At 46.4% G+C, this 13818-nt stretch overlaps 1 protein-coding gene across 12 annotated transcripts in view; it reads left to right on the top strand.

Annotated features, from left to right (window-relative positions):
* Positions 1 to 13818, top strand: part of myo15b (myosin XVB) — a 119783-nt gene that overhangs the window by 35732 nt on the left and 70233 nt on the right. For 11 of the 12 annotated variants that reach the window (XR_008569625.1, XM_054768604.1, XM_054768605.1 and 8 more), the window contains 5 exons: positions 401 to 446; positions 527 to 651; positions 5670 to 5784; positions 7655 to 7830; positions 13026 to 13119. Coding sequence is in view for 11 of the 12 variants with exons in the window: in XM_054768604.1 (XP_054624579.1) it covers positions 401 to 446; positions 527 to 651; positions 5670 to 5784; positions 7655 to 7830; positions 13026 to 13119 (556 nt within the window). In the remaining variant the exon portion in view is untranslated. The remainder of the gene's footprint in view (positions 1 to 400; positions 447 to 526; positions 652 to 5669; positions 5785 to 7654; positions 7831 to 13025; positions 13120 to 13818) is intronic. The other variant, XM_054768608.1, reaches the window with a different exon arrangement.

Below are 13818 nucleotides of genomic sequence, written 5' to 3' on the forward strand. Positions count from 1 at the left end.
GACAAAGTGTAATTAGAAAAAGCTATAATGTTGATACTAATAACTAATAAAACGCAAAGTCTTTAAATATACAGTATTTATCATGTATTTTTTATTATACATAGTTTTTTTTTTTTTTATTATAAATAGTAAGTTTGTTTGTCAAGTCGTATTTTTCATTGCACTTTTCTTCAGATTAATATTAAAATCTTGTCTGGTCTTGTTCTCGTGGACCCAATCTCATTCATGGTCTCGTTTAGTGAGTTGGGTGTCTCGTGATACCCCTAATGATGTGCTTTCACCTTACAAATACACTGACTGGCAACAACTTTACGAGCATGTGCACAGTCTAATGACAACTACTGCAGTAGTGCCTTAAGGTTAAACCATTTCTTGATAATGTGTTTGTTTTTTTCTATAGATGTAAAACCCTTTTTATCCATTGTCTCAAGCCAAACTACAGTAAGGTAACAGTTGGTATTTAAGACGATTGCTCATCGTATTGAAACGTCTGCCATCCTGAATGCATGGTTCTGTTCTTTATCAGCTTCCTGGGATGTTTGATGTGGACTATGTGTCAGCCCAACTTAAGCAGACTGGGATGTTGGAGGCCATCCACATCCGGAAAGAGGGTTATCCTATACGCCTCCTGTACGCCTACTTTGTTGAGAGGTATGGTCGATGGTCTTGTTACGTCACTCCATATGGTCACCCCATATGGTTCTCTGGTGTCAGAATTATAGAACTACTACAAAAATACACTTCATTCACTAACTGTACTACAAAAAAAGACTTATGATAATACACACAATAATTGAACTTGACTGAATATCAGAAAAGTCATTCATCGCTGTCTTCATCATACTCCCGAACACCAAAACCACTCAAGTTGTCTTCTTCAGTGTCGGAATTGAACAGCCTCATAATTCCTTCCTCATACACTTTGTCAGTCTCTGTCTGTTTTGTTTTTGCTGTCAGTGTCACTTTCATTTTCAGGCAAATTAGCCCAACCTTTGGAAACCCGAGGTGATAGTGGATTTTTTTGACACTGCTCCACGTTGCCAGGATCCACTGGCAGACTTGAGCACAAGTTGCTCAATCAACTGCATTAAACTTGAAAGCTGAATCATATGCATTTCTTTGTGTGTTTTCCATGATGCGGGTGTGTGCATGAAGCATAAAATGGCTGTTCTGAAGCACACGGGAGGTCGTGAGATTAGAACGTGGCCACAAATTAGCTGCATCACTGTATTAACCGCAGGGTTCTACTCAGCAATTACTCACAGTTTGTTCACGTTTTGTGTTTAAATGGTAATGAATAAATTACGGCTGTCTTAGCATAGTCGACAATTTGACTCGGAGGAGTCCGCTATCAATCTCATCGTCGAATCATGATCAAGATTGTACGATTCTGACAACATGGGGGTGTCCATGGCTGTCGCTGACCATACATGCGCGTGGGGACGGGCGGCGTCGTGTTCTTCTGCGTGGCGCTGGCCGGGATCAGCGGGGGGATGCTTGCTCCAGGGTGGGGCGGTCGGGGGTTGGCTTTGGTCGGGGGCTTGGGGGTGGGGCTGGCGGGGGGCTGGCGGGCGGTCCCTGCTACCTGCTACCTGCTGGTGTCTGGCGGGTCTCTGCTTCCTGGCCGGTGGTTGTCTCTCTCCCTCCGGGGTTTCTCCCTTGGCGTGTTGGTGGATGTTGGGGGGGTGGAGTGGTGGCCGGTCTGTGGCGTGGCGGGGCGGGCGGGGGCATCTGCTTGGGCGCCGGGCGGGGGGCCGCTCCTTTCGTGGGCCCTGTTGTGCGGTGCTTGCTTCTCTGTCCCTCCCTGGCGCCTCTGGCTTGCGTGCTTCGTGGGTGTGGCCGTGCTCCGCTCTATGTGGGGTCCGGTGCTCTTGTGGTCGTCGTGGTGTTGCTTTCTTGCCGGCCGTGGTGGTATGCAGGAGGCGCGTGGGCGTGGTTCCCGCTGTCCTGGTGGCGGTCGGATCTGCCTTGGGGCATGTGGCTGGTCCGTGGTGTTTGGCAGTTTGGGGGTGGCGCTGTGGACGCTACCTCCGGTGGGGCTCCGGTGTTGGGGGGCGCTGGGGGTATCGCCTCTGGGGGGTTGGGTGGGCCGGACTGGGCATCCTGGCAGACCGGGTAGGGCCTGTGGTGTGTCCTGCGGCCTGGGGCTCGCCCGAGCCTGGGCTGTGGTGGGTGGCCGGTCGGTCATGTGTCCTTGGTCCCCCCCCCCCGCTTGTTTTGGGCGGCGTTGGGGTGTGGGGCCCCCCATTCTTCCTGTGCCACTGCACCACCTCACATATATATAGGACTTTGAGGGGTGGCCTACGGTCGGGCGTGGTTGGGGAGGGGAGCTGCCTTGGGGGCTCCTCTGCTCCAGTGGCTGTGCCACTGACCTGTTGCCCCCCAATTTTGATCACAGAGTAGACACTTTGGGGGTTTGGGGGGGCTGGTTTAGGTGAGGGACCCTCTGAGCGGCAGCTGTCCCCCGATTTTAATTGCATCATTAGCTATCATCCACATACACCCCATATACATGCACACAGATACACCCCTTAGGGACACAGAGACCAGCTTTTTGTAGCTGTCCTCTTTTATTTTATTTATTTATTTATTTTGTTAATTGCATTATAGACACAATCACACCTTATCACATACACGGTGGGGCGGGCTGGATTGGGGTGCCTCGTGCACCGCGGCGCCTGCCCGCCAGGGTCGGCAGTGTGGCCGGGGGCCTGGCCGTCGCGGTGGCTCGCCCAGGGTGGCCTGGCCTGTGGGATGCCTATGTCTGGTTCGCCTGCCCTTCCCTGGGGTGGCCCTCTGGGGCCTGTTGATGCCGGGGTTTGTGCCGGGGGGGGCGGCTTGCGGTGCTTCCCCTGGACTGACACGTGCTGCGGGTACCTCTGCGCTCTTGGGGCGGGTTCGGCGGTCTCCGGGGGGCGGTGCCGGTGCTGCGGGTGGCCCGTGTGCCGCCGCGGGGGCTGGTGGTTGCTGTGCTGTGGCGGCTGCTGGGGCGCCGGGCCGGCTGGTGGGTTGGGGCTTGGTCATGCTTGCGGGTACTGTGGGCCTGGGTGGCAGGGTGGGGGTGGGGGCGAATGGCAGGTGCCCTGGGGCCGGCCCCGCTGGGGGGGGGGGGGTTGTGCTCTGCCGGGCGCTTGGGCGTTTGTCGCAGTTGCGCTTTGTGCTGTGCTGGGCCGCTGTCTGTGTCCTCGCCTCCCCCGGTCTGTTTGCGGGCTTGTCGGGAGTGGGGCTCTGGTGCGCGGGTGGTGCGCTGTCTGCTCTGGTGGCATGTGGCTGGTTTGGCTTCTGGTGGTTTGTGGGGTCCGTCGGCTGGTCTCGCCTTCTCGGCTCTGGTGCTTGGCCTCCCTGCGGCTTGGGGTGCGGTGCTTCCGCTCCCTCTTCGGGGTTTGCTGGCCTGCGGGTGTCGGTTGGTGCTGTGTGGTGGTTCGCCTGGCTGCTTGCCCGTTTTCCCGCCCGCCTGCTCAGTTTCCCGCTTTCCTCCTCGCTGGCTCCCCTGTCTGCCTTGCTGGCGGCGTCCTACCTTTGGGAGGGTGTGGCCTGGTGTCTTCCTGCTCCCCGGCGGTCCGCACTCTCCGCGCCTGGGTTCTGGATTGTATGTCTGGGACCCCCCGGGGTCCCCGGCTCCGCTGCTCCTTGGGTTACCAACGGGGGATAGGGTGAGGCTTCCGAGTGTCGGGCAGTCGACCACTGTGTGTGTGGGTGCGTGCGTGTGTGTGTGCGCGCGCGTGTGCGCGCTTGAGTGCGTTGGAGTGTGTAAGTGCGTGCGCGTGGGGGCGTAGGGGTGTGTATGTGCGTGCGTGTGTGTACTTTTATTTATTTATTTTAGTTATTTATTTGGGGGGGGGCATACAGGGGTTTGCTCCGTGGGGTCGAGTGCTGGGTGATACATCTCGCCCGTGCCTCCGCCGGGTGGGTGGAGGGTGTGCCTCCTGCATCCCTGGGCCGGGGCGGCCCTGTGTCGGGGGTCGGGTGGGAGTTGGGCCGGGCTCTGCTCCCTGGGGGTGGGGGTGGCGGGGGGCAGGGATTGGCGCTTCCGGCGCGGGCGGGCTTCTTTCCGGTCGTGGGGGCGTCTCTGGGCCTGCCGGTTTGTGGCCCCCGTTACTTGTCTGCCTTTGTGGGGTGTGATCTCTCGCTGGTCTCAGGGGTTGGCAGTCCTCCGGCCCGCCGGCACCCTGTCCTTGGCTGGGATTACCTCTCTTCGGCCCCTTGCTGGTCTTCCCGGGGGGGAGGGCTCTCTGGGCTGGCTCTTGGGGCACTGATCTTTGTGCTGCCTGCCCCTGTGGGCCTGGTGGCCTTCTGACGGCGGGGGCTCGGCCTGGTTATTTGGGGCGGGGCTCTCTGGGAGGTGGAAGGCGGCCCCTTTCCTTTCATGCATTCTCAGTGACAATTACACGCCCACACATTCTTGCACCTTTATATATATGAAGTCTTCCCCACATACAGAGATACCTGTACTTATGCACACTCACAGTACATACGTACTTCCCCACATTACTCACTGAGTTAACCAGGGTGTTATTATGTTGTTGGTTTTATTACAGCGACGGTGATATCAGCAGTATGACTATTTTTTTTTTTTACAATGATGTGCATTACAGTAATTATCATTCTGTTCACTATCATGGATAATCATTTCATTACTACAATTATGTGTGACTGTTTCAATGTGGTATTGTCATTGTGATCACTATCATAGTTCATCATTTCATGACTACTATTATGTGTGATTGTCATTGACAGCGTTGTCATTGTGGTTGTTGATATTGTTTTGTCCTTTGTCCTTATGTCCTAGTTTGTCTTTATAGTTGTCACAGACATTTATTTGCTGATGTCGTTCTGTATGTTTCTGTTGTTCTGTTCTTGTTGTCACAATTGTTGTTGTTGCTGCTGTTGTCCTTGTCTCCTGTCTCTCTTTTTTTTTTTTAAGTGTATATCACACTTCTCCCTGGCAGAGTAAATCTGTTGAGCACTTGACGGCATTTAGATCTACAATTCTATCTGCTTTAAAGGCTGGACAGGACAGGGGGAAAAAAAAAAAAAAAAAACAAATGCGAGAAAGTTGTGGAGGAATACAAGCTAAGGTGAAGCTAACACCACACAATCTCTCTTTACTGAGCATTTTCCTCGCTAATGTACGTTTTTTTGTGAATAAAAGGACAGGTTACAATTCCCCACAAATCACCTTCAGTAAGAGACTTTTGGACTGCAACGTCATTTTCACCAGGACATGACCAAACAGCAGAGTACCGGACAATGCTATTGAGCTCGCCGACCGCCACACGCTTTGGACTGATAACAGCGGCTGAATCTGGCAAGACCAAAGGCAGAAGACTGTGCATCTATGTGAATTGCTTTCTGTGTGACTAAATAAATTCAAGTACTGTTGTTACTACCACGCTATAAACAAGGGACAACTGTATAAACCACTACTTTTAGTAGTGGGATTAAATAAGATGTGCTGCTTCTTACTCCTTTTCGGACATGTTGAGTTGTGTAAGTGTAACAATGTGATGTTCCTTAGTAAGTCACTTGTGTGACTGTGGTCTAAACAAATACACCTTGACCATTCGTAGGCTGTCGTAATTTAGTAGAATGGCTTTTTATGCATCATTTTTTGTGTAAGTGCAATGAGTAATGAGTAACTCATTGTAGCTGGTGTTTGTGTTTGGCAGGTATGGAGTGTTGTCCACACAGCACTTTGGTCATGTGACAGACCGAGAGCATGCACTGACTCTTTTGGATTTGCTTGGGGCAGATGAGGGACAATACCAGCTGGGACTGACGAAGGTGAGCTTTGCTAGCTCAGTAGCCAGTGTCTATGCTGTGTGAGAGATAATGTACTTTTAACATCATGTCTCATAACGTTACTGATGTCTAGTGACCAGAATACTACATGGAACTTGTCTTTCAGTATTTCTTTTTTTACTAATAATACGCCCTAGTCAACCACGAAACAGTGATAATTAATTAATTATGATTTGAAAACATGTAATATAGTGAGGGAGCGATTTTCGAAAAGTGATATAGTGAGGGATTACTGTACAGCAAACAAGCATTCAAGTAAAATGGTCTGTTCATCAGCTGATCAAAATTTTAAGAAAAGGCAAAATCTTAGCAAAAATGTGGATTACATGTGATTTTGTGTCAGGTGTTCAGTCTGTCATGATCTCTTGATGGCAAAGGCAAAAAGCTTCCTCTCTTTGAACGTGATGGGGTTGTTGTGCTGACGACATCTGCCAGAGAAGGGTTTTAAGAAGAAAGAAGGTCTTCAAAGGCCTGTTCTCCTTCAATGCCACAAAATTGGGGGTTTGGAATTTGCATGAGAGCACCAAACATGGGACATTTAAAGGGGGAAGAAAGTTTTATTTTCTGAAAAAATGAACCTGAAAAAAAATTAACCTTAACGGTCCTGATGGCTTCCAACGTTACTGGCATGACAAGGAGATGTTGGCACCTGAGATTTTTTCCAACACAGCACAGCGGAGGGCCATCATAATCCTTCAATGCAACAATGGAGCTTTAGGTTGTGCAGGGGCGTCAAATGGCAGCTGGCTATGTGGAGATGTTGCAGGGGGCATCCCTCATGGCTGAAGGCCCTTGTCTGTGTGGTAATGACTGACTTTTTCAACAGGACAACACTGCAGTTCACAATGCCAGCCTGACAAAGGACTTCTTCCAGAGCAATAAGCTCTGAGTGTCTTTGAACCATCCTGCGTGTTTTCCTGATCTAAATCCAACTGAGAACATTTGGGGATGGATGCCAAGGGAAGTTTACAAAAATGGACATTTGTTCCAGACAGTGGATGCGCTCCGTGAAGCCATCTTCACCACCTGGAGCAACATTCCCACTAGCCTCCGGGAAACACTGGCATCAAGCAGGCCCAAACCCTTTTTTGAGCTGATTAACAAGAATGGCGCAGCTACTCATTACTGACTCCTTTTTTCAACATTTTATTTGTATTTTACAGCGGTTTAGGGGGGTTTTGGTCTATGGTTTTAAACTTTTGATCAGCTGATAAGCAGCCTGTTTCACTTTAATGCTTGTTTGCAATAAATTGCTTACTCAAAAAATGTTTTTGTGTCCCTCCCATTTTTTCTTTTTGCATTTTCAAGCTCTACTTAGAATCTCCTTAAGATCCAGCAGTGCAAAACATACATTCTTGCAATTTTTCAACTGGTCTTAACATTTTAATCAGAAGTGTATTATAAAATCAAGTGGTGGGCGGTACATTTCATACCTGGGCCTTCAGTGGGGACTTACAGTAAGTGCAATCCACTTCTCAATACCACTATCAATACAAAAACACAGTATAACAATGCATGGCATTACAGAATTGCAGATGAATACCATTATTAATAACCAAGAAACCAGTTTACCCTTTATCTTCAAATATGTAATCTCTAAAGTTGTATGTCAGTGCTTCTGATGTTTTTCCTAACTATTATAATTTTCTTCCTTATCTTTTCATGATGGTTGGGTGTACACACCCTTACATTCGCTCAGCCATTTGACAGTGTTGGACTTTAACCTCTCTCTGTAAGAGACTGGAAACAAAGGTGAACCACTGGTTTCACTTCATGGTTACAGCCCCACAGCTCAAATGGTTTTCTGCCTCTCTACAATATGTGTGTGCATTCATGCGTACGTGTGCTGTAGGTGTTTCTGAAGGAGCTCCTGTACCGGCAGCTGGAGGAGAAGTGGAGTACCACTCAGACATGGGCTGCAGTCACCATCCAGCGGAACATCAGAGGTTTTCTGTGCAGGAAAAACTTTAAGTTCTTCAAGCAGAAAGCTATCATCATCCAGAGCCATATCCGAGGACATCAGACAAGGTGTCACTTTTACACACAAGTATAAGACTATAGCACTTGCCCATCTATCATTTTCATTTCCTTACGTATCAAAACAACATGCATAACATAGGAAACACACACTCAGAGTCTAGACCTCTAGGACAAAGCTTGTCTCCTCCAAAATAAAACATGATATTGAAAGATATGCAGTTTTGGTCAGAAGTTTGTATAGCTTCATCATGGACATGAATGCCATAGTCATTTGGGGCCCTGAAGCACTTCTTTGAACCATTCTTTTTACGGAATGGAATGGTTATGCAAATCATCAGCTTCAATGATTTTTAAAAAGAAGTAGGTGTGCATGTATTCACCAAAATAAATGAAAAAGGTTCCACAATGTGTTAACATGACTAGTCCAAGGCCCGTTAACTCCTTGTTAGTGATCATGATTTAATGGAGCTCACTCATCGGCTGGACCAATACTCAGGACAATGGGAAAGTGCAAGGAACTCCATGAAGATGTTTTGGATACATTCCTAACGAACTGCAGATGCAGATCAGTCGTTCAAACAATTTTACAAGCTTGACATTGTCGAGGGTGCTGTAGCAATTTTGAACACGGTGGTGGAAACATTATCTTCTGATGATGTTTTGCTGCCGGTGGTCAAATTCTTCAAATTCATCTCCGATCAACAAGTAGATAGCCGAAATTTGATCACAATTGTGTGTTGCAACAGGACACCCATGCTCAACACAAACCTGGTTCACCAAACTCTGACTCTAATCCTGAACTCTGAGTTCACTTACCCTGAGATGGGTTCTAGATCTGAGTTAGTTCAAACAATCCTGAGTATGTTGACTCTGAGTTAAGCGTGTGTCATCAGCAGTGAAACCCTGAGACTACAATTCACCATGGCAACTGCAGATAGACACTGATTGTCTTTCTTTACCCTATTGGAACTGGAAGTGTTAAGGCATGCTTATGGTGACTATGAAGACATTTTTAGAAGGAAAAGTAATACAGTAAAATAATATACAAGCGAAGTGGTTGCCCGAGTCACTGCATAAGATGCATAGATGAAAAAAAAAAAACGCACGTGGAGGCAGCTGAAAATGAAATACAAAACCATGATAATATATCTTTTTTTATATTGTACTGGACGTGTAAATATCATCGCATGTAGAAAAAGAATGGATCAAAAAGCCCAAAAAGACAAGGCCTTCATGTCCATGACGGGTGTATGTGAACTGCTGACTAAAACTGTACTCATTTTTTCCTGTCAGATTTAATGAAGAATTTGGATCAGATCCGGACTCAAGTTGGTTAAAATCATTTAACAGCGAAGCTGTTGCCGGTAGCGCCACTGTGCATGCGTACACAATAACAAGGAAACCTACAGTAGTTTTCAATGTTCTAACCGCCAGTAAAGCAGCATTATATCACAGGTAATTCCAATGTCATATTACATTTTAGCCTATGTCCCTACTTGATATGATAAAATGTAGCTAATTTATTGGTGCTCTGATTCAAGATTCAAGAGAGTTTTATTGTCATGTGCATGGTAAAACAGCAGTTATACCATGCAATGAAAATCTTATTCTGTTCATTCTCCCACGAAAAGAAAGAAAACACAAGAAAGAATAAGAACATAGGAAACATAAACACATAAATATATATACCAATAAATTAAGCAACAAAAACAGAAGAGACATTAATACAAATAAATAATACAAATAAATAAATAAAGTGCTATGAGTGTGTGCGTGTGTTGCGTGCGGCGTGTGTGAGTGCTTTGTTGAGAAGCCTGATGGCCTGTGGGTAAAAGCTGTTTGCCAGCCTTGTGGTCCTGGACTTCAAACTCCTGTAGCGTCTGCCTGACGGTAGGAGTGTGAATAATGAGTGTTGTGGATGTGTGCTGTTTTTGATGAGGTTGTGTGTTCTGCGTAGGACTCTAGATTTACAGTGTATAAATGTCTTGCAATGTTCTGTGAGGTCTTGATCACCCGCTGGAGTGCCTTCCTATCACATGTTGTACAGTTACCGTACCAAACAGTGATGGAGGCGGTAAGGACACTTTCGATAGTGCATCTGTAGAAGCAACTCAGGATTGTGGTGGACATGCCAAATTTCCTCAGTCTTCTCAGGAAGTACAGTCTCCTTTGGGACTTCTTCAGAATTTGTTGGGTGTTGTGAGACCAGGTGAGGTCCTCGCTGATGTGTGTGCCAAGGAACTTGAAGGTTTTCACCCTCTCCACCTCAGTCTCATCAATAAACAGGGGTCTATGCGGCTCCTTTTCCCTTGTTCTTGGGTCGATGATCATCTCTTTGGTCTTATCTGTATTGAGAAGGAGATTATCACGACACCAAGCTATGACGTCCACCACCTCTCTTCTGTATGATGTTTCAACACCACCAGTGATCAGTCCGATGACTGTAGTGTCATCCGCAAATTTAATGATGCTGGTGTTGTTCTGGGAGGCCACGCAATCGTAGGTGAAGAGCGTGTAGAGGAGCGGACTCAGCACACACCCCTGTGGGGTCCCAGTGCTCACAATTCTTGAGCTGGATGTGCGATTGTGGACTCTGACTGACTGGGGTCTGCCTGTGAGAAAGTTAAACACCCAGTTACAGAGGGAGGGAGACAGGCCTGTGAGGAGCTTATTTGTGAGTTTGTGGGGGCTGACTGTATTAAAAGCAGAGCTATAGTCTATAAATAGCATTCTGACATATGTGTCCTGGCCCTGTAGGTGAGAAAGGGCTGTGTGGATGGCAGTGTTGACTGCATCATCCGTGGACCGGTTCTGGCGATATGCAAACTGTAGAGGGTCCACAGTTGTCGCCGGGATGCTCTTTTTAATGTGGGTCATGACTAATCTTTCAAAGCACTTCATAACAATAGGAGTGAGTGCTATAGGGCGATAGTCATTCAAGCAGGTCACGTTGCTCTTCTTGGGTACGGGCACTATGGTGGTGGACTTAAAGCAGGTCGGTACAGATGCTTGTGCAAGTGACAGGTTAAATATGTCAGCAAGCACATCAGCTAGCTCTGATGAGCAAACCCAAAGTGCACGTCTTGAGATGTTGTCTGGGCCTGCTGCTTTTCGTGGGTTTGTTTTGTTCAGAACCCTGCGCACATCAGCTGATGTCACCATGAGAGGTGAGTCCTGTGTGCTCCCCAAGTCCAGCCACCCTCTCTGCTCATCAGGAGTTTGGGAGTCAAAGCGGGCATAGAACTCGTTCAGCTCATCAGGAAGTGTGGTATGGCTGGACATGGCTACGCTACTCCGCTGTCGATAGTCTGTGATGTGCTGGAGCCCCGCCCACATGCGCCGAGGGTCTGAGGTGGAATAGTAGCCCTCCAGCTTCTGTCTGTACTGTCTTTTGGCCTCCCGTATGGACCTCCTCAGGTCATATCTGGCCTTTTTGTAGTCCTCAGCGGTGCCCATGACAAATGTAGTCGAACGAGCACGAAGCTTAGCCCTTACATCACAGTTCATCCACTGTTTTTGGTTAGGGTATTTTCTGTAATACTTGGTGGTGGTAACAGTCATGTGCTAATGTGCTAATGTAGCCAGTAACAGCAGAAGCATATTCATCCAAATCAACAGTACAATCTTCCCTCCCCGCTGCAGTTTTAAACACATCCCAGTTTGTGCAGCCAAAGCAGTCCTGAAGTACTTGATCAGTTTCTTCATTCCACACTTTAACTGCTGTACTTACAGGGGGAGCTTTTTTGAGAAGTTGTCTGTATGTTGGATAAAGGAATATAGAGATGTGGTCAGCCTTTCCAAAGTGCGGTCTTGGAACAGCCTTCAAAGCACCTTTCATGTTGCTGTAGACTTGGTCCAGGATGCTATTTTCCCTCGTGGGAAAGCTCACATGCTGGTAATATTTGGGGAGGACAGTCCTGAGGTTACAGTGGTTGAAATCGCCAGATATAATGATGTCACTGATGTCACAGTGCCAGAGTTGCAAGTGTGATGTCTCCTTTAATGTTGTTAAAGATTGAGCTTTTTGACATGTTTACATGAATATCATAATACATCATAAATGTCATTTTATAGGTTGTAGTGCAAACATGTATACACTTCTGATCAAAATGTGAAGACCAGTTAAAGAATTGCAAAAAATTACATTTTGCACTGTTGGATCTAAAAGAGATTCTAAGTGGAGCTTCAAAATGCAAAAAGAAGAAATGGGAGTGAGACAAAACATTTACAGTAAACAATTTATTGCAAACAAACATTAAAGTGAAATAGGCTGTTAATCATCTGATCAAAAGTTTAAGATCATCGCTCAACAAACCCTGAAACCCCTGTAAAATAGAAATAAAATGTTGAAAAAATGAGTCAGTAATGAGTCAGTAATGCGCCATTCTTGTTAATCAGCTGAAAAATGGGTTTGGTTATGCTTGATGCCAGTGTTTCCAGGAGGCTAGTGGGAATGTTCCTCCAGGTGGTGAAGATGGCTGCATGGAGGGCATCCACTGTCTGGAACTGATGTCCATTTTTGTAAACTTCCTTTGTCATCCATCCCCAAATGCTTTCAATTTGTTTTTAGATCAGGGGAACACATAGGATGGTCCAAAAGAGTGAGCTTTTTCCTCTGGAAGAAGTCCTTTGTCAGGCGGTCATTGTGAACTGCATTGTTGTCCTGTTGAAAAAGCCAGTCATTACCACACAGGCGAGGGCCTTCAGTCATGAGGGTTGCCCCCTGCAACATCTCCACATAGCCAGCTGCCGTTTGACATCCCTGTATTGCTTGTTTGCAATAAATTGTTTCCTCAAAAACATGGTTTGTCTCACTCCCATTTCTTCTTTTTACATTTTGAAGCTTAGCATAGAACCTCTGTAAGATCCAACAGTGCAAAATGGAAATTGTTGCCATTTTTCAACTGGTCTTAACATTTTGATCAGGGGTGTGTTAAATAACAAAAATCATTAATATTGGATTATTAAAAAAAAACAAAAAAAACTCTACTCTTTTTCAAAAGGGACACACAATTTGTCAATGTTTTAAATCTGCCATCAATAATAACTCGTGTATTAAAGCTATGCTGTTGTATATAAGTAGGCTCAGATGCAACAGGTCAGACATGGCATGTCACAAAACAAATGAGTGCTTTTTAACCTATCCGTAGGAGGTCAGAATTAATGTAGGCATTTGATTAGTTTGGATAAGTTTGCAGATGAGTTGACATGTTTATACAGTATGTATCTGTCCTCTGACCCAGGAAGTACTACAAACGCCTGAAGCAGTCCTTTACTCAGTTCTGGGCTGTGATGATGATAACCAGGAACACCATAAAGAGACGCCACTGGAGGAAAGTAGGTACAGTTGTGGCCAGACATTGATATACACTCATCATGGGTATGAATGTCATTCATTTTGGACCCTTTATGATTTATTTCAGCCATTGTTTTCCAAGGTCCAATGCATCTTCATAGAATTGGGTGCATACACAGGATCAGAATTATACATTCAGGTTTAAACAATGAAACAATTTATCCTTGGCTTTTGAAATGAAGGCTTCTTTTCCCCACTGAGTTTACTGTACAGCAGACTGTAAATTGAATTTCTTCATGTGGGATTATAGTCCCATCAATGAAATTGAGAAAAAGTGTAACCCGCAACAACTCCTTGCAGCTTTCCTTATCTTGCCACGTCTCTTTGCACACCTTGTGCCTCTTCCTCAGTCCTACTTCATTTATGGACTTCAACCTTTCCGTCTGTGTATGTGAAGCCACGGTGAGCCTCTCCGTACTAAAAGCGTTCTGTTGGACTTCCAGCACTAACAGGTTTGTACTTGTCATTTCTCTTTTCTTTTTTTCTTACATCATAAATAACATGTTTTGGATGAAATGCAAATGAATTATCGTAGTGTCTTTTGGCACATGGACTAGGGACAATGGACGAGTCAGGTCTTTCCTTAACAGCAAGTTAAACACATTTAGTATGAACACAAACAGTTTGACTTATTAATATGTGTGATGCATCAGCAATATTGGGTGTGTCATGCATGGAAA

Source organism: Dunckerocampus dactyliophorus, chromosome 2 (assembly GCF_027744805.1).
Source record: "Dunckerocampus dactyliophorus isolate RoL2022-P2 chromosome 2, RoL_Ddac_1.1, whole genome shotgun sequence".
Taxonomy (NCBI): domain Eukaryota; kingdom Metazoa; phylum Chordata; class Actinopteri; order Syngnathiformes; family Syngnathidae; genus Dunckerocampus; species Dunckerocampus dactyliophorus.